The sequence below is a fragment of the Daucus carota genome, chromosome 8, assembly GCF_001625215.2.
Source record: "Daucus carota subsp. sativus chromosome 8, DH1 v3.0, whole genome shotgun sequence".
In the NCBI taxonomy this organism is placed as follows: domain Eukaryota; kingdom Viridiplantae; phylum Streptophyta; class Magnoliopsida; order Apiales; family Apiaceae; genus Daucus; species Daucus carota.
Window position 1 is genome coordinate 25563535 of NC_030388.2, and position 19727 is coordinate 25583261.

The following is a 19727-nucleotide window of genomic DNA, read 5'->3' on the forward strand; positions in this document are numbered from 1 at the left end:
ATACTTATGTTTATAAACTTATCTTCATTCTTTCTCGATGTAGGATTGGGGTGTTACAGTAGTAGTATTGTTTTAAATCTAGTGCATCATGTAGGAATGTGTGCAATCAATTTGTTTTGACCTTTTCCGATATTACTTTAATTAATATTATTATATATTTTGATTCATTTACATGTAATTATATACATAATGATGAAAATAATAAAATACAAATTTGATTCCTTATTCGCAACTTCTATTCATATCCCCGTATGAATATCAAAAACTCAAAAATATTTGTGAAAATCTCCTAGAAGTCTTCTAAATATAATATAAATAATTATATTCCACATTAATTAGTACATTTTTAAGAGTATCAACTTCATCGATACTTTTTATATTCGTTTTTTATTTTATATTTTATTCACATGTAAATTAAAATAGAGAGAAAGGAAGGAGATGAATTGGAGAAACTAAATTTTTTTATCAACAAAGATAAGTTATGAACCACGTGGAAGCTCTTAAATTTATATAGAGCCTTTAAGAATCACTTCGAATTCTATATTGATCAATGATCTTTATTTTTCTACCTAAAAATTCTCGGAGACTTCTTGAAGATGCTCTCTTATCTTGAAATTTGAAAAATCAATTTTAGATTAATTTACTCTCACCTGGTATCAATTTGAAATGAACGAAGTTCACATCAGAATTCATGCATGTACACCTAAAGAGCTAACCTAAACCATCTCTATAAACAACTTCAATGGGGAGTGTTAAAAAAAGAAGTCAAAATATAATGTGGAATGATGTGACGTGACGGTCTCGTTGGTTCTCCGTTGGAGTGGGAGAAGTGTTAACGAAAATTGCCAACTTTTGACATCCTACTAAAAAAAAATAGACGTGCATTCAGGTTAAAGACATGTACTCTCGTATCTATTTATAGTTATAGTTATTTTATTACATCGACTACTTGAGTGCCAACAATTAGAGTAAAATTTAACAAGGATGCTACTAAAAATAATCTTCAAGAGAAAGAAAATAAAATATTAGTAAGTTTCATGATTTGACAATATTAAAAATTTTGATTAATCTTGATTGGCACCTCTCATCCCATATATTGTAGATGTTCTAAAAATCTAAAAGATGAAAAAAATTATTTAGGAATAATAAAAGTAGTAGGATTCCAAATATTTGAATATTCGATTGCAAATCTTTTTCCGAAATTTACTGCCTAAATTTGATATCACAACTATTTTTTTTTTGTCAATCAAAATTCTTCCCCTTTCAGCTCCTCTTTCTAAATTGAAAGGTTTGTAATTTCATTACACCCTGATAATTATTATTTGATTGCAAATTTGTGTCTTTATTCTTGTTGTTGCAAGAAGAGGGTTGAGGGTGATATGTACTCATTAAAAGACAAAGTATCTGACAAGCTTTCTCTTCTCTTTTATGATTCTCCTTCAACCCATCCTCAATCCCAGGTACTTCTCTTCACATACATACATACATACATACATACATACATACATACATAAACGTGTGTGTAATCTAATATAATTGATGTAATGTGATTTCATGTTATTTGTTTTTATGTTGTTGCTTGATCATGTCTAATTTATGCTCATAATATGTGTGAAGATCTTCTATATATTGACATTTTGTTTGCTAGGTTAAATTGGATATGAATATTTATTGTGGCTCATTAATAACTGGATGAAAATTTTGGGAATTAATTTATAAATTTATATTCCATAATAAAGTAGAAATTGCCCGTATGTAAAAAGCTTCTTAAGCTACAGCAACTATATCGATGTTAATATTAACTTTTATTAAAATATTTTATCTCTGGAATTTTTTGTATATGATCATGTTTTTTCCTACTGCTGCTTTGTATGTTCCTTGCCGTGATCCATATAGATGCATTTATTTCGATATTTCGATATTTATGTTGATTTTGGACCATATAAGTGCTTAATAACCATATGAACAATATATGTAATCTACATGATTCTTGGAATTTTGGCATGATTTTTTTAATCTTTTTTTACTCGATACAAGGTTGGTCTGTTATTATTTGCATTCGTTCCTAACTTTGTGATATAGGAACTGGTTTATGGAATTCCTTTTTCTTTTACATACTTCATCAAATGAGATATTCATTATCATTATTTGTGGCAATAATAAAATATGTACTACAACTTTTCACATGTGCAGGCCACACAATATAGCAAGGAGGGAAAATCTTTGTCTTCTTTCCTTTCTTATGTTCTTCCATCAACAAGTTTTAAGGAATCCCGACTTAACAATGAAAATGATGACATTAAACCAATTCAGTCACAACCTATTCGATGGAAAAATAGAAGTTTTTTACAACGAGATGTTTCTTTGAAAAACAATGTGAAATGTAAATTTAAGTGTGTAAATGAAGATTATCCAACTATACAATGTCAACATACAGAGCAAGGCTCTGTAATCAGTCAAACATTTGATGAAAAAGAAATCTTTTGTACTCCAAAAGAAATTGAAGATGGAATCTCTAGGAGTACGAGTGGTTGTGATACTTTTGAGGATGCAACTGATCAACATTGTTTCAGAAAGTTCATGCCCAAACTCACCGATGAGTCTCTTTTCCTCTATGCAGAATTGTATGGATTTCTTCAACTAGCCCTTCCCAATATAGTTAAAGGTTGTGAATGGGTGTTATTATATAGGTAATATTGGTTTGAAGTTGTCACATATCATATATTTTTATAATTTCTCCTTCCATATTCTATTTATATGCGAACTTGGTTTTATATGGGTTTTTTTTACATAAAGGGCAGCACGGTGAAACATGGTATATCACTTCGTACACTTATACGGAAGAGTGGTGACCTTCCAGGTCCTTGTTTGTTGGTATGCTTACATCTTCACTATTTTATATACTGAATGAGTTCAATATTAATTTTTTTTATTTGGCATGATTTATACAATACATTTCACATAGATTACTGGAGATATGCAAGGTGCTATATTTGGTGGGTTGTTTGAGAGTCCTCTTGCACCTACCGCCAAGCAAAAGTATCAAGTAAGTTATTTAACAATATGAAGCAACCTATTCATTTGAAACATCCACCCAAATAAAATAATTTTCATTATATTCTCTACTAGTATTCATTTTCTAACTAGTGCTATAAAATTATGCTTAATGTAAATTTGAACAGGGTACAAATCAAACCTTTGTATTCACGACCATAGATGGAGGGCCAAGGTTATTTAGGCCTAAAGGTACTCTCTTAGAGAAAATTGATATTGTCTTTTCACATATTTGTACAATACTCATTTAGTTAAAGCATTAATGTGTATCATAATATATTCATGGAGACCTAATTATAATGTCATTGAAAAATTCTTTTACCCTCCCAAAAGCGATAATTTGCTTATCTGATTTTATTGAAGACTAGAGAGCAGTGAACGTTTGCTAATTGTGTTTGATTTGTAGTAGAGAGCAAGTTGTGGGCCAATAACATAAGGTCAGGGGAATGAGGGAAACAACAAGCAGAAGTATATAAGAATAAATATTTATTTTATAAACTGTAAAAAAAAAAACTGTATCAACTATTTTTCTTTCATAAAATCGTGTAATTTTAAGGTGTAGGCTTTGTTATAGAATTGTTGAAATAAGATCTATATCCTTCTTATGATGTGAGTGTCGATGCTAGTTTTGTGACCGTAAAGTGAGTGAGTATGATAGTCATTAGCGGTTAAATTTCTGTATATTATACTTTTTATTAAAGATTTTATACTACCCTCCATCCAAAAAAAATGATGGTTTACCGGTTAGATTTGATAGTTGTATCTTTTTTTGCATAAACTATCATTTTAAATACTCGAACATGCATCTTTTGAATTATTTTAGCTATTAATATATAAGTTAACATATATTTATTTTTATGTCTTGACCATTATGATTTTGTTTTTAAATATGGTCAAATCGATTGACAAACTAACTGAGCTTGAGCGTAATAATAATGTTTGATTCCGTTGGCGTGCCTTCTAATCCTAATTTCCTTTTCTCTTTCCCTCTCATATATAATAATATATGACATGTATAGATATATTTTAATGGGACATTTATTAATCCTAATAGCATATATAATATATGCAGATACGTATTGCAATAACATGTATTATTTTAATAGCGTGTTTATGATGTTTTTTTAGGTGCCAACCGATATTTCTATTTGTGCTTAAATGACTTGTTGGCATTTGGAGGAGGCGGAAATTTTGCTTTACGCCTTGATGGTGATTTGTAAGACCACTCTTTTCAACACTACATAGTTTTATTCATTTTTTTTCTTTTTAAATCGTAAATCATGATAGGTTAAATTTTAATTTTGTGGCAAGAAGGTTGTCTGGGACCAGTGGACCCTGTGACACATTTGAGAACCAATGTTTGGCTCATAATCAAGAATTTGAATTGAAAAATGTTGAGGTAAGACCGAGTTTTTCAAGCTACCTTTATCGACTGTTTTTTAAATTTTGTTTTAATATGCTATGTTTTACAAGTTACTTGATGAGAATATATTAGAAGCCAAGATATAAAGAACTATAGTTTTAATTTTTTTTTTAAAAGATAGAACATTTTTAGGTAGAATATCAAAAAATATAAACATGCTTTTTGGATTGGTCAGGGGATGATAAAAATAAAAAAATCCAAGAAAAAAAGGGAGAAGATATATATCCTTTATTTTTTTGATATTATATCCTAAATTGTTGTTTATTTTTTGTTTTCTTTTTTGCAGCTTTGGGGTTTTACACACTCGTCTCAATACACAAATTAAAAGGGAGAAGAAAACTTGGATTAGCGAGATGAAATATTTTCATAAATTTAAGCAAGATTTAATTGTTCTTTTATTTTCTCTGGAGCTATGATCTCTTTTTAACTCTGATAAATTTCTAGAAATCATATGAAGTTAGGAGTTTGTCTTGTAGGTTTAGTTGTATTTGTTATTGTTTGTCATATGTTTAGTTTTTTTTTTTCTAAATATCTTATTTTTAAGGAACTAGCTAAATTTTAAAGAAAAATATCATATTTATACTACAACAAGATATACTTACTTGAGTTATATAATAAACATAAGAAGATTTTTCCTAAAGACTACAAATTTTGTACACGAAATAAATCAATTTCACTGGAAAAAATATAGAAGTAGATGATGCAATACAACACTCTTAACAGAAGAAAAAATTAACTCAAAATTTTGTTTAAGGCGGGAATGGTGGTAGTATGATCGTTTTTTAACCCAAAATTTATTTTGCCACTTTCTAGAAAAAATAATGCAGGGAATAATGCATTATTAAATAACGGATTATTAAATGTAAAATTAATGTCATTAAATAAATAATTATGTTGATATATCTCGCTTATGGCATGTTGATATAAAGGAATGAAGAGATTATTTTGAGATATATTCATGGCTTAATCATGTGAAGAGAGAATATATATTCAATCAGAATATAGATTTACACACGTGCTAAACTATCTAAATTGATAAAATTTTGGGTTTTCATATTCTTTTATAAAGTGATATTTTTGCATATATACGCATATTCTTTTGTACTTTGTAAAAAGAAAAAAGATATTTTTCAATACCGATTTAAACAGTTTTTTTAGTTTTTATTGTTAGAAAAAATTTTACCCCGCTTATTTCATGTAAAGTACTTATAATTTGTCATTATGATATATTTTAATTATATTTATGACAAAATTTTATTTATTTAGGAAACTTTGTGAAATTTATATGTGCTATTCCGGTCTTGAAAGTATTAGATGGAAGATAATGTTAATGTATCATTTGAAAATTCGAAAATAATGTATATAATAGAAAATTTATTAGAATTTTTTTATTAAAAGATTAGAATGCTCTTTTATGTCATAACCTCAATTCCAGTAGGCAATCTCAATGGAAAATCAGAAACTATTTGGCTGTCAATTGCAAGAATGGACCAAGACTACTAAGTGCTAGCAAATGTGTATCAAGTCTCCTTGTTTTCAAATGCCCTCAGATTCTGCTTGCTGACTACAGTTGTGAACTGTTTTATTAGGCCTTTGCTAATTATTTTCGGAAACAGGTGACCATTTCAGAGGCCAGCATCTTATCAGGGATTTGGTTTAACGTTGAGGGGGCGGCGTAGGAAGAGGAAGGGCGTGTAGAAATGAATGAAACAGAGTGAGGGCTTGGGATGGAGAGGTGAAGGGCACTTCATGAGCTGCTCCTCTAACTGTCGCGAATGTCAGATATGTAACATTCTTTCCCTCTGTCAGTCTACCATATGACTGCCACCATCCTCCCACCTGCATGCAACTTACACTCAGAATAAAACCCGAAAGAGCAAATGTTCTGCACTTGTGCTGATTTTGATATAATGCATTTTTTCTTCAGAAGCAGGACATCTGATTTTAGTAATTCTCTTATTCTTAGTCGAATTAGGCCTATGTGTATGCATAAAATGTAGGATTTCACATATCCGCACCTGTTTTTTGTCGTACCAAGGGCCATAGTTTGTATAAGACTGGAGCTTTAAATCTTTGGCAAGCTTGTCAGCAATTATCCTGGTTTGAGTCAGTGGTATCTTTGAATCTTGGTCTCCACTTAATATGTAAAAAATACTGTATTAGTTCATGCTGCGCTTTGGTAGAGAGGGGGAGGGGGGAAAGCAATTTGTTAAATAAAACGCAAGATTTGAGAAGTTGGATACTTACCTGTAGAGCAAGATGGGAATCCCTTTGTTTAGTAAGTATCTGACTAGGGGTATAATATTCAAAGCCAAGTTCTCTTCTTGATATACAAGAGGTCTTCATGCAGGCGAACAATACAGATTCATGTTAGTTGCTTGATGAGAGACTAAGAGAGAGTTAGGGGGAGCAGAGTCGTACCCCTCACAGAAGTCCCAATGAAAAGGAAGGTGAGTTGTATTAGCATGTAATGCCTTCTGAACTTCGGGCTTATTTAGATATGTGAAAATCCTTGATTGAAGACAAGGGTCTCCCACAATTCCTCTCCTAGCAAACTGTTATCATTTGTTTTAACCATGCATTGCCAAGAATCATACAATAGATTAAAAAAAGACCTGGACTTGAATAACTTACTGCTTCATGGCTCTTCCCATGCAATCCCATAGGTTTAAACTGAGTGGTGGAAGTCGATGAGGACAAGCATATAGGTAGAAGGAGGTCATCACTTAGAACATCTGCTCCCATTTCATCTGAGACTCTGTTAAATACATCATTGCAGCCTTCTGACCAACCGGAATGAATGTATTCTTGTAGAAATTTAGAGTTGTTGCACACAGTCTTCTCCAGGTATAATGTCTCATCCGATATTGCTCCATGTGACCATAAGAATTCCCCAGCTTCTACACTGATTTCTATGTCTAGAAGTGGATTTCCCAGCTAGAAGTATATAAATGAAAACTCATGTCAATCTGGGGAAAAAAAAAAGAAATAATTACTCCTTAGAAAACATTGAATAAGAGTTCATTACCCCAATTGCTTTGAGATTTATTGGCTGGGTGTTTTTCCCTTTATTGTGTTCAAGTATTAGTGCAGCAAGCTGTGGAATATAGTGTCCTGCATAGCTTTCTCCAACTAAAAAGAAGTCGGAGTCTTTATACATTGGAAATTCTTCGAGCCAGTTTATAATAAACGCCAAGTTATCCTTAGCTGCCATAGATGGAGAAACTTATAGACTTCTGGGGTAAGGTATATATATCCATTAATAATGATTAAGATGCTGAAATCCATACCAGTAGTCGTATCGTTCCACATGATATAGTCAGAGCTTGTGTTTGAGTATGAAAACCCAACTCCAATAGGCGATTCCAGATACAACATGTTTGATTCTGCAGCCAGCAAAACAAACATTTCAAGAAAGCTACTGATATCATAGTCATCATAACATCGTTAAAAAAGTAGTCAGACTAAGATTGAATACCTAAGTTCCAAGAATATTTGTTCTTGATGAGGTTTCCTTTCTTGCCTGGTTGAAATGGACCATTTTCCATGAATGCACCATATCCAAGTGAAGAACAACCCGGCCCTGAAGTTTCAAACAATTCAAAGCAAATTAACAAAGCTAATTTATCCGTTTTAGCTAAATAAAACCAAAACTACACAGTCTGAACTCTGGATCAGTAATCATATATAAAGAAACCTCCATTGAGCCACAATGTTAAGGGACGTGAAAGGTGATCAGAAGTATCAGCTTCGACAAAGTAGTAAAACAAAGCTCGGCCATGTAGGGCATCTGTCACAATGTATCCTGAATGCTGTTGAAATGCAACATTCTCTGGTTGTCCCGGTAACTCTGTAATTGGTTCTGCACCGCACCACAGAACGTGGCTCAGCAACAAAACAAACGCTCCAAGAAAACGCAATGCATTAGTCACTGCCATGAGGTAAGATATAGCAACAAACTCCACACATTGTGAAGTATATGTACAAGTAGGAGAACCATGAGTGCCAACTGCCAATGATATATTGATGCTATTTAACGTAGGAGCGGACAGAACTGGTTGTTGTATAGGAATTTTGGTTACATTTGTTTCAGTGTGAATGTCTTGTGGGATTCCTTCTATTTTTGTGCCGGCTTGCTTTGTTGATGGATTATGTGTTCGATATTCCAGGATGGATTCATATTGTGCGCCTTAGTTTAAAAATGATATACAATACAAGTAGTATCTGATGGTTTGTATTTGTAAGCTGTAAATTACAACTGCAAGTCAAGAATTGTTTATGGTATATGTACTTTGGAAGTGTCAATCTTAGCCAGATGAACAAAGCAGACTTGTTTTTTATGTAAATCGCTGTATCAGCTAGCTGTCTTTATTCCTTGTTGATCCCATATACTGGGTTTGAATCTCTGTCACTGCAATATTATACTACGACATGAGCTCGTAAGATTTACCAAAGAGCTCGTACGACATTCCTTACAGATTCATTCACCCAAGAAATACAAAATAAACAAGATCTGCAATTATAAAATTCTGAATGTTTTACAAGAATTTTAAGATTGAATTTTTTAGCTGGAAGTCCAGCAATGTTTTCAATCCTGACATATTTAACAAGGTTTGCACTTCAACAAGTTATAACGACATTTGTATGGGTGTTTCAGCACTGAGAAGATCAGAATAAACATTCAAAAGTACAAGTCTGTTGTTCATTGGGCAATTTAGTGAATGCTAAAAAATATATAACTATTATACTTTTAATGAATATAAAATCATTGACGCATGCACAAAAATTAGAGCTCTCATAAAAATTTGCTTTATAAAAAGTCGGGATAACTAGCATCACTTCACATTACAAATTCTGTATATCAGATAAGCCTTGCCCATTTGATCACAAAAGGAGTTAATGACCAAACCTAATTTTATAATCTAGGATATCCTAATATTAGTTGCGTTCACATTGGAAAGAGAGGACTTTGAAATACCCAATATTTCAGTTCAAAGCGAAATAACATTGTAATGTAAAGATGACATTTTTCTCAGTTTCAAAATTAACTTCCCAGATTTGGGCACGAGCTAATTCTTTTTGAAGCAGATGCTCTGCGTCTATTAAATACAGGAAAATCTGCCGTCAACTATTACCTCTTCAGCAGCTCACACGGTACAATGATACTGTAACAAGAACTAGACAATGTAGGACTTGCTACAAAAGATTGATCCTACGCCTGAATTTGATGCATCCCTGCTTATGACTCCATTACACTATCTTCCCCAGGCAACCCGAAAATCCGAAGGTTTCTATCCATCGACCCAACTGCTAAATATTTTGCATCTGGACCAAATTTTACAGAAGAGACTTTGCCTGTAATTACATAGGCAAAATTTAATCTTGGGCAATTTTTAATATATGATGTAATTTAGAAAATTTAACAGAGGGGGCAGCGGGTAGAGAGAGCGGGACCTGTGCCGGACAAATCAGGTAATACTTTTATACAATTCCATTCAGATTTCACGTTGGCAACTTGGTATACTCTGCAGCAATATAAACAACAAAATACAAGTGTCAGAATCTCATTAAATTAGGCATGTGATTCCACCATATATAGTTATATACTTGACTTTGTAAGATATGCATCGATCTCACAAGGTTTCCGGGTCTAGCTCTTGGAGCATCTGAGGAGATACCTAAAACATTCTTAAACCATATGATAAGCAGGAATACCAGTAATAAACCAACCTGATATCTGAGCCTCCAATAGCAAGGTAGCTTCCACTGTGATCAAAGTCCACTGAAAAAAGTAATTAATGACGTGTGAGAGGCTACATAAGCCGCTATGAAAGAAGAGTGTCATTTTCTTTCTCTTTACTGTAATACTCCCTCCGTCCCAATGAATTATATACATTGGGATCGGACACGGAGACCAAGAAAAAGTGTAAGAAATGAGTAAATTTAGATGGAAAGTGGGTAAAGTGGTGGGATCCACATATTTTTTAATAATAGATTTGAGATAGTGGAGTAAAGTAGTGGGTGTAATAGTGTTTTTATTATTATATAATGGATATAGTGGGAGAATGTAGTGGGTGTAGTAGTGTTTTATATTATAAAAAGTTGCTATTTTGGGAATGTATAGAAATGATGGGACATCCCAAAAAGGAAACTGTATAGAATTGATTGGGACGGAGGGAGTAGTATTTTAAAAAAAAATAAAAATACCCCTCAGAAACTGAAACATTCCTTTTTTTTATATAACAAAAAATAATTTGGTTTTAGGCACGACAGTCCAGGCTAACACACAAAGTTAATTACAAATCCCAACAGAGTGCAACTTGATCTCAAGTCACAACACTTGGCTGTTCTTAAATTCAATTCAGTTGTCCCGAAAGTGAATTGTTGAAATTCATTCAATTGTTTCATAGTAAAGAGAAAACTTCTGTTCGGCACTGAAAACAACAAAAATAAATAAAAGAAAAGGATTCAACCATATGAAGCAGGATAATGATCACCATGACGTCACTATGATTTATCCAAATAATTAAATAAGCATACAATTCCCACATATTAGATTTGCTTAAAATCACATATGTAAGCACAAGATTTGGTCATGCTAATTATTACACTACCTGATTGTGTGGGTGTATCTTCATCATAAGGTGAAAATGTTCTGAAATTCTTTAATTTGCGGAGATCCCACAGTTTAACACCGTCTTGAGCAGCAGTCTGACGATTGAAGAGAAAACACTTAAGCTATGACATTAAAAGTCTAAAAATTTGGCAATCTAGCATTTGTCAGTTACGAGAAACACATACCGCAAGAAAGTAACCGTTTTCTGAAAAAGATATAGCATTTACAGCCCCAATGTGGCCATCAAATCTCGCAACATTGGCCTGCAGGCAGAAAAACACATGAGTAATGTTTAACAGCAAGATGATAGCCAAATGAGTTTACAACTTAGATAGCATCATACTTGGCTTTTTACATCCCAGATCTTAACAACAGCCCCAGAGGTGCCTGTTCCAAGGATGAGACCATCAGGATGGAAAGCGGCAGATGTATAGCCATCAGAGTTAGTAGTATCCGAAACCTGCAGAATTCCAGTACAGAATTCAGACCGGAAGTCATCAGAGTACTCAAATACATGTTTTTCTAAGGACATTAATGTGAGCATCAAATGAGTAGTGAGTCTTTATGTCTCCATATCATAAGAGGAAACAAGAGATACCTGTGCTAGACATGCACCAGAAGCAATATCGTAAAAGCACCATGTACTATCAAGAGAAGCTGTCACAAAGTAGTTGTTGGTTGCATGGACAGTGACAGCTTGCACCTGTCACAAATTGATCAGTTCTTCAAATCAGTGGTTGGTAATGTAGGACGTAATGATGACACTCGAAGAGCTCCAATAATATGAACAGAAATAATGTATAAATAACTAATAGTGGCATACAGTAATCTCAAAAAAGTGAGACGAATTTGATTCAAATAATTTAAAGATATTACAATGGTCAACTTGAGGAGACAAATTTGGGATCTTTCAGAATAATCATGTTATCTCATGATATCAAATAAGAACCACAAATATCTTCAATACATGGGCTTACTTATGTTTCTTGATGCATGCTTAAATGAAGCATGAACATTTTCATACGAGTTGGAGAGATGAATTTATGTATTTATTTAATCGGTCAGGACTGATAGGATCAAACCGGCAGCTTCCGCCTTGACAGGCCGGTGGCTTTCTGTTGGTCAACAACCAATAAAGTAATACATTTTAAAAATCAGGCTGAGTAATACTGTAATAGACAGGATGGTAGCATCAGTATCTCTGTTATGTTAGTATTACTGTGCTGATTAAGGGATATTTGTTTCTTTACATACTACTGCTAGTATTAACTTGGTGCGTCTATGAATAGACTTCTGAGTAGTATTTTCTGTTATGTTGTATATACCTCTCAACTCTCTCTCTCTCTCTCTAACTTCTCTACCTTTATCCGCAATCTATCATCCACTCTTTTAATCTCTGCTGTATCTCTAATATTAAGGGATATTTGTTTCTTTACATAATACTGCTAGTAATAACTTGGTGCGTCTATAAATAGACTTCTCAGTAGTATTTTCTGTAATGTTGAATATACCTCTCTACTCTACTCTCTCTCTCTCTCTCTCTCTAACTTCTCTACATTTATCCGCGATCTATCTTCCTCTCTTTTAATCTCTGCTGTATTTATAAGCTGAAAGCATAAAAAACAAACAAAACTACAAAATAGAGTTCCAGGTGAGCACAGATTGGCCAAACAGGAAGAAAGGGCTAGAGAAAAGAGACAGCATTACTGGCCTCTTTGTTTTATATAATTAAACACACTCAAACACCAATTTTGATTTGAATATCTCGACATCCCGGAAGAAAGGCGAAGGAAGTACCAATATGCTTGGAGTTTTAACAAGACTTAAACTAAAACCTCAACACATGTAACTTTATAGCCTCTTTTTTTGCTTTGGTGTAACTATACAGTCTTCCTCGATAGTTACCTTTCATAATTGCTATGTTACAAGGAATAAAACACTGACTGATGTTACATAGGACTTGGTTCGGTGTCAAAAAATTAATAAGTTTGCTTATAATAAGAGGCTTATTTAGGCTTGCATATTTTGGGGCCCAAATCTTGGCATCTGAGATATGAACTAACCTTGCTAACCCCAAATTTGGCAGCCACTTTACATTTCAAGAGTAAGGAAGAGAAACATAAATATACAGCCGTCTATATATGCTAACCTAGGCACATTTCTCCTCTCTTCTAAACTACTTCAGCATCTCCTTCCTTCCAGTTCAAATCCATGCTCTCACCATATATATTGTTTTTCCTTCTACCTTCAAACCTATTTCAAGCCTGCTTGCTTAGTTTTCTTCATTCTTTATTTTTCTTATCTTTTCGAAAGTGTTATCCGCCAGAGTTACCATTTGCAACCGGAATTGACTAACTAACATGGCAAATTTCAACGGCAAATCATGAACCTTGTAACTCTGAACTCAACAAAAAGTCCAATGCACATAATCATATATTTTGTTAATTTGCCTGGTGGCCTAGTTGAAGAGTACATTTCTCGGAACACAACTAAGTTAAACTAGTCACATGACATAAATTTTTTTAACAAGTACTCCCTCCGTCCCAATGGGATGTATACTTTCACTGTTTGCACGCATTTTGAGGCTCCAATTAAGTATAATTGTATAATGTTTTTTCAAAATTTTTTTTTTTGAATAAAAGTTTAATCAAAATTTTAAAAAAAGTTGTGGAGCTATACTTTAAAGAGCCTTAAAAAGCGTGCCAAAAAGTAACGTATACCATCCATTGGGACGGAGGGAGTAGTCTACTAAAGAAAATGATATTATTTTCACCTCTGCTGTATGATCCTTTAAAACGTGTCGACAATCATAATTTCCACTATCTGACCCTTGCCATACGCGGACTGTCTGCAAATGCCAAATCCAAATAATGTAATTACGATAGGGAAAATGCCACATATTAACAGCATTTACAGAAGTACTGCAGAAATTTCACAAGAAAGAACAAACTAAACAATCAATAACAAAATTAAAATGGATAATCAACAAGTGCCAAAAAGTGAAAACATAAACCCAACAAAAAGATGCCAACCTTATCAGCAGAGCCAGTAACTACAAGTTCACCATCAGCTACAAATCTTACACTTGTCACCTAGTTAAAATAAACACGAACCACTCTAATCAGCAAAATATCTTAACAGGAACTATAAAACATTGAAAAAGAAAAAAAAAACCTTTTTCGAGTGACCACTGAGTGTAGATAGGATCTCCCCTGAAGTTCTATCAAATAATACAGCATTTGTATCGACACCACCAGTGGCAATGATATCCTGAAAAGAACACATGCCACAATATAAAATAATATGTATCACTAGCTCTCTTGAATGAGCAGTACTAAAATAAATTTAATGTTACTGCACTGCAAAGAAAGAGTTAAATCAAGATCATTGCTCTATGTTATCAAATGACTTCTGCTGTTCATAATTTGTCAAAGGAATACATTTACCATCCTTCCTAAATATAAATTGCAAGTAAATATATGATAGCGTACAGTAAGAAACATCCATTTCACTACGTGATGCAATTATAAGCTAACAACTTAATGTACAGAACTTGCACTAGGCGGCGACCAACAATTGAAATAATTCCCCTTATGTAAGCATAAACAAACCAACTACAGTAGCATAATAAAGGGAGGAAACGATAAACTAACATGTTCATTATAGCACATGTCTAGATATAGCCCAAGTAAGTATTGAAAACTAATTTTATGTAGAAACCAGTGTGTGTATGATTAACAAAAACCAAAGTACCAAAAATACTGGGTATGAACTTAATATATATAAATGGTTTTTTTAGCATGTGCATGTTGAGATAAATACATGGATTGTACCCCTCACCTTTGAATTATGAATGTCCACAGATAAGATCCCTGGTTTGTTAGTTCTGTGAAGAGGATAACTATAGAGTTGGGTGTACCGCTCCACAGCATCCACAAGAGCTAATGATGAAGAAATCTGCAGTATAGCAGCCATATATAGAAAATTAAGCGATTTCTACCAATTATGAGAAACACTAGTTATGACCAAAAAGTAAGTACGAGTAGCAAATTCCAATGATAATACAATGCCCTATTGGAGTGTCTGTATGATAAGTAAACTTATATTTTTTATATGGATGTAATACCTGGCGCCTTTTACGTTGCTGTGAAAGTGCTGCATTGCAATCAGTTAGCTCCTCAATAATTTTGGAAGAAATTCCTGGCCGCAATTTCTTCCCATCAGGACCCAATTCCTCATCCTCGGAGGCTTCAGAAGACAATAAAAACAATTCCTAATATCAAATGTTGTATAAAACCAGGAAGTGAAAAACCTACGAATAGAGAACAGGTCATAAGTTCATTATCGTAAAAGATATATATCTGTGTGGAAACCTCTTTTCCCGTTGCTTAAAGTAGAACCATTTTCTGGTACTGCCGTAAATGTAGACATGGGTATCTGTCTTTCTGCCTGTGCTAAGAGTGACCTTGCTTCATCTCGTTCTTTCTTTAGTCTAGCAATTACACGGCAAGCAGCATCATGCTGCCAAAACATAGATATACCACATTGAATATATCTACGTACAGAAATTATATAAAATTCATACAAGAACCAACAGATGATGAAAAATAGACACCTGATAAAGGGCATGACTAAGCTCTTCCCTTGCTGTATGCAGTTGTTTCTCCAATGCAAAATTTGATAACATGAGACCGTCCCATTCCTAGTATTAGAACAAAAATTATACACACAAATAAAATAAGATATATTGTCAAAAGTAGAGGACTTTTTTAAAGTACATTGATATCATAACCAATACTGTACAGCCTAGCAGACCGAGTAGGTACCGACAAGAGACAACATATATTCAGTGTCAACTACAAAATTTAATAATGGAACAAGCATCAATAGATACTCGCTGCTCTCATAAAAAAAGGTCATCATTTATAGTTTAACAAACTACCTATGTTCTATGGACTAACAGTTGTGTTGCATCCATTAAATACTCATGCATTGTTATTAGGGGTGCCCATGGGTCGGGTAGCCCAACCAAACCGACCCTACCCTCCACCTACCCGACCCAACCCAATAGTATTTAAGCCAAAATTCAATTGGGTTATAAATTGTTAAAAGTAGGGTGCCCATGGGTTGGGTAACCCGACCCTACCCAATCCTACTTCTAGCCAACCAAATGAGACGGTATGTGAATATCGCAACAACATTGTCCGATGAGACACTTCAACAAAAAAAAAAAAGGCTCACCGGCATCAGCCAAATGGACAGTATGTGAATATCGCAAAAGTTTTCTTATTACACATCAGCGTCCATTACACATATATCAAATATTTGTCAATGACGTTAAAGGGTACTTCAACAGATTGACCAAAGTATGATACTGTAATTTAAATGTATTAAGTTCAATTTGTATGTTATATAAAACAAATCACTTGAATGCAGATCCAATTTACAGAAAAGAATACCTTTAGAGGTAATAGAAACAAAGGGAAAACGTGCTAACATATATACACCTACTTATCTGCCTTCCCTAATAAACATAATTAAAAATATCTTCTGAAACAATAATGATCATAACGAAATTACAAAAGATAAACATTACCTATATAAAGAAATTATGAAACAAATCAATGACATGTCCATTGTGGGGTCAATCTATACTATCTATACTATACTATAATAAGCCGACATGGCTATAATTTGTAGTCGTACAAAATTTTGGTATGGTCATGTCTTAGTTATGTTTTTTTATTTGTTACTCTCCCTCTGAAACTAGAATTCTATAACATGCGCATTGTTAAACAGTTTCATATACTAAAAACACTCATCATAATACATCATCATATAATATTTCAGAAAAAAATTATAATGATGTTAAAATAAAGTTATAAATATCCAATTTTGAATACCTTTTTTTTAAAACAAGATCCTTCATATAACTCTTTTTAACTCTAATCCGTTACACGACAAATATAGTATCCAAATATTAATAACAACAAAATATTTATAAATAGATAATAAATTATAAAAGCTGAATTTTTTCGAGAAAATATAATTAGTTAGTTAATATAATTTAATTAAAATTCAATTCATTAATACTAAAATACTACTAAAATAATATTAAAATTTTAATTATAAATAATAAATTACGAGTTGTATACCCGCCCGTGCTTCGCACTGGTTAAAGGCTAGTTGTAAACTAATAAGCTATTCAAGAGAACAGAAATTAAAATTAATGTATTATCTTATCTCTAACTTTAAAACACAAATTCAAGACTGCAAAACTCCCATATGACATTACAGCCTTTTCACTAAAAGTTCAATAATTCAATATACATAAAGACCTGGAAGAACTACTTTACACTCTAGAAACAACTATATATCATGTCATCATTTAAGATATTATCCTACTCCCTCTGTCTCATTTATTTTGATCACATTTCCTATTTTATATATCCCAAGTGTGTTGGTCACGATTCCTTATAAAGATGAATTGAGTGTTAAATATGTTAAATTTTATAAATAAATTCTTTAATAATTGAACCTAAATTTGGTAGTTTCATTTGATTACTAAATGTTGATATTTGACACTGGACAAAATAGATGAAACGGAGCAATAACTTTTCACTACAATGCATAAAAATCGGGAAATTTAAGGAAAGCACAGTATTGTACGGTTCACAAAAAACTATATGTAACAAAATAAGTTGCACAAGGAACCATGATCCGAGGCACTTACAATCTGGAACATCCCTAGCATCCCAGGAATGCTTGCAGCCTGTACTGGTCTTGGCTTTACAATCTGCATAGTTATTAAATGGAATTAACTTCGAAACTGACACAAGCATTACTTACGAAAAAAATTATCACATGAAGACACACACATATATGTACCTTGGAAGTTTTTATTGGAACAAGGTCTTCCATAGTGAGGGTCTCCCCGGTAACCGGACATTTTCCGTAATCCTATTAGGAGAAGAAAACATAATCAACACAGCTTCTTACCAAAAAAATTCAACTCCAATACAATATCATAAACCCCCTCTTAAATGGTCAATGTATGATAAAGGGTACACATAGGGCATGTTTAAGTTGTAAAAACTGTACATGTAGACTAAGAAAAAAAAACCTTATTCCACAAAGATATATTCAATTTCGTAACAAAATTATTCATCACACTATTTCGCCCAAACATCAATTATTCCATAGATTTTCACCTAAATGATGTTACCTAAACCCCCGAAACACAATAAACAAAAAACAACACTAAAGTTCATTTCATATTTATCAAAATCTAAACATTACTGCCACAGTAACCAAGAAACAAAACAAAAAAGAAATGCCTTTAATTTCTACATCATTACACGTAGCTGACAAACGAAATGCCTATTAAAAAAATCCTAAGTCGCGAGAAATGAAAACTAAAATCCACATTACGATATCGAGTAACGAAACTGCTATAAACCCTAAAAATTAGAACGAAGAAAGAGCGGAACTGACGGAGATGTGGCACTCGATTAATCTCTTCTCGAAAAGAAGTCCAGACTTGGAAACAACTGGTTCGTCCGGTACTTCGCCGGAGACTGCAAAATTACAGAACCACAAAAAAGAGAAATTGGGTAAAATTAGATACATAGATGCAAGCAAGTTTAAGTGGAAACAGATATATAGAGATATGTGAATGTAGGGAGAAAGAGGAGGACGTGCTTACTTGAGCAGTTCATGGCAATTGAGAATAGGCAGCTAGGGTTTTAGTCGAGAGAGAAAGGGGGGGGAGAGTGTGCGCGAGAGAGAGGGGAGTGTTGAAGAATGGTAGTCGATTATTAGGGATGGCTATTTTTACTGCCACCGAATCTGTATATTTCGGTTAAGTATTTAAATTAAATCCCAACTATATTCGGATGCTCTGAATTTTAGACATACGGATCCAAAAACCAAAGTATATATATTGAACTTTGATTCTTAATACGCGTGTTTATTCCAAAATAGACCTATAAATTGAGACAGAAGGAGTATCATTTATAATTAGTTAAAAATAAAAATCAATATCAATAAAAAATATTTATTTAAAAAAGATACTTATAGACGGAAGATTAAAATATATATTATTTTTGCTACTCGTTTATAATATATAAAAAATAATGTAAATGCAAGAATATCGTTTGGTTCGTGGAGCGATATGAGGTTTAAATTAGGGGTGTAATCGACTTGAGACGAGTCGAACACCTCTAGGCTCCACTCGAACTCGATTAAAAAGTTCGGAATTCGAGCTCGAGCTCAATCGAGATTTTAATTTTAAACTCGAAGCTCAGCTCGTGAAAAGTTGACAGGGTCGAGTTCGGCTCAAAATCTCAAATGATTTCACCATATATTAAGAAAGACTCGAACATGATCGATTCGGCTCGAGTTTAATTCGATTAAATATACAAAAAGATGCAATAATTAAATATTATGTATAATAGTAAGGATATAATATAAAAATAATTATGATCATACAGGCTCGATTCGCGAGCCGAGCAATATGAATTTCGAAATCGGCTCGGTGAACTATTTGAATAGCTCGACTTTGAGTTCGGCTCGATTATTTTCGAGGCAAATTCGAATATTTTCTGAGCCGAGTTTGAGCAGCTCACGAATTGT

At 33.1% G+C, this 19727-nt stretch overlaps 3 protein-coding genes across 3 annotated transcripts; 1 reads left to right on the forward strand and 2 right to left on the reverse strand.

The window, feature by feature from the left end:
• Positions 1-1268: 1268 nt before the first annotated feature.
• Positions 1269-4802, forward strand: LOC108199773 (uncharacterized). The gene is made up of 8 exons (XM_017367743.2): positions 1269-1460; positions 2194-2690; positions 2802-2874; positions 2966-3046; positions 3183-3246; positions 4183-4270; positions 4369-4453; positions 4764-4802. Exons 1-8 carry the CDS (start codon positions 1380-1382, stop codon positions 4800-4802), a joined length of 1008 nt encoding a protein of 335 aa, XP_017223232.1. The 5' UTR covers positions 1269-1379.
• A 1076-nt stretch (positions 4803-5878) lies between these two features.
• Positions 5879-8660, reverse strand: LOC108199772 (serine carboxypeptidase-like 46). Its single transcript, XM_017367742.2, has 9 exons — positions 8175-8660; positions 7956-8060; positions 7768-7863; positions 7506-7684; positions 7112-7414; positions 6899-7032; positions 6725-6817; positions 6496-6613; positions 5879-6316 (listed from the first exon to the last, which is right to left on the reverse strand). Exons 1-9 carry the CDS (start codon positions 8413-8415, stop codon positions 6134-6136), a joined length of 1452 nt encoding a protein of 483 aa, XP_017223231.1. The 5' UTR covers positions 8416-8660; the 3' UTR covers positions 5879-6133.
• Positions 8661-9263: 603 nt separating this feature from the next.
• Positions 9264-18951, reverse strand: LOC108199771 (pre-mRNA-processing factor 19). Its single transcript, XM_017367741.2, has 18 exons — positions 18799-18951; positions 18588-18670; positions 17982-18053; positions 17827-17889; positions 15709-15795; positions 15467-15614; positions 15220-15341; positions 14934-15050; positions 14268-14363; positions 14126-14185; positions 13867-13941; positions 11692-11796; positions 11437-11553; positions 11279-11356; positions 11092-11188; positions 10208-10259; positions 9932-10002; positions 9264-9832 (listed from the first exon to the last, which is right to left on the reverse strand). The coding sequence occupies exons 1-18, from the start codon at positions 18809-18811 to the stop codon at positions 9717-9719; spliced, it is 1572 nt and encodes a 523-aa protein (XP_017223230.1). The 5' UTR covers positions 18812-18951; the 3' UTR covers positions 9264-9716.
• Positions 18952-19727: the final 776 nt, after the last annotated feature.

Coding starts and splice junctions, on each gene's coding strand:
- LOC108199773 (XM_017367743.2), top strand. CDS start 1,380: ATGTACTCATTAAAAGACAAAGTATCTGACAAGCTTTCTCTTCTCTTT. Junction 1,461..2,193: donor CAACCCATCCTCAATCCCAG/GTACTTCTCTTC, acceptor TCACATGTGCAG/GCCACACAATATAGCAAGGA. Junction 2,691..2,801: donor GAATGGGTGTTATTATATAG/GTAATATTGGTT, acceptor CATAAAGGGCAG/CACGGTGAAACATGGTATAT.
- LOC108199772 (XM_017367742.2), bottom strand. CDS start 8,415: ATGGCAGTGACTAATGCATTGCGTTTTCTTGGAGCGTTTGTTTTGTTG. Junction 7,864..7,955: donor CAAATATTCTTGGAACTTAG/GTATTCAATCTT, acceptor TGCTGGCTGCAG/AATCAAACATGTTGTATCTG. Junction 6,317..6,495: donor CTTGGTACGACAAAAAACAG/GTGCGGATATGT, acceptor AGTTGCATGCAG/GTGGGAGGATGGTGGCAGTC.
- LOC108199771 (XM_017367741.2), bottom strand. Junction 10,260..11,091: donor AGATACACCCACACAATCAG/GTAGTGTAATAA, acceptor TACTTTTTTCAG/TGGACTTTGATCACAGTGGA. Junction 9,833..9,931: donor ACCTGATTTGTCCGGCACAG/GTCCCGCTCTCT, acceptor ATGTAATTACAG/GCAAAGTCTCTTCTGTAAAA.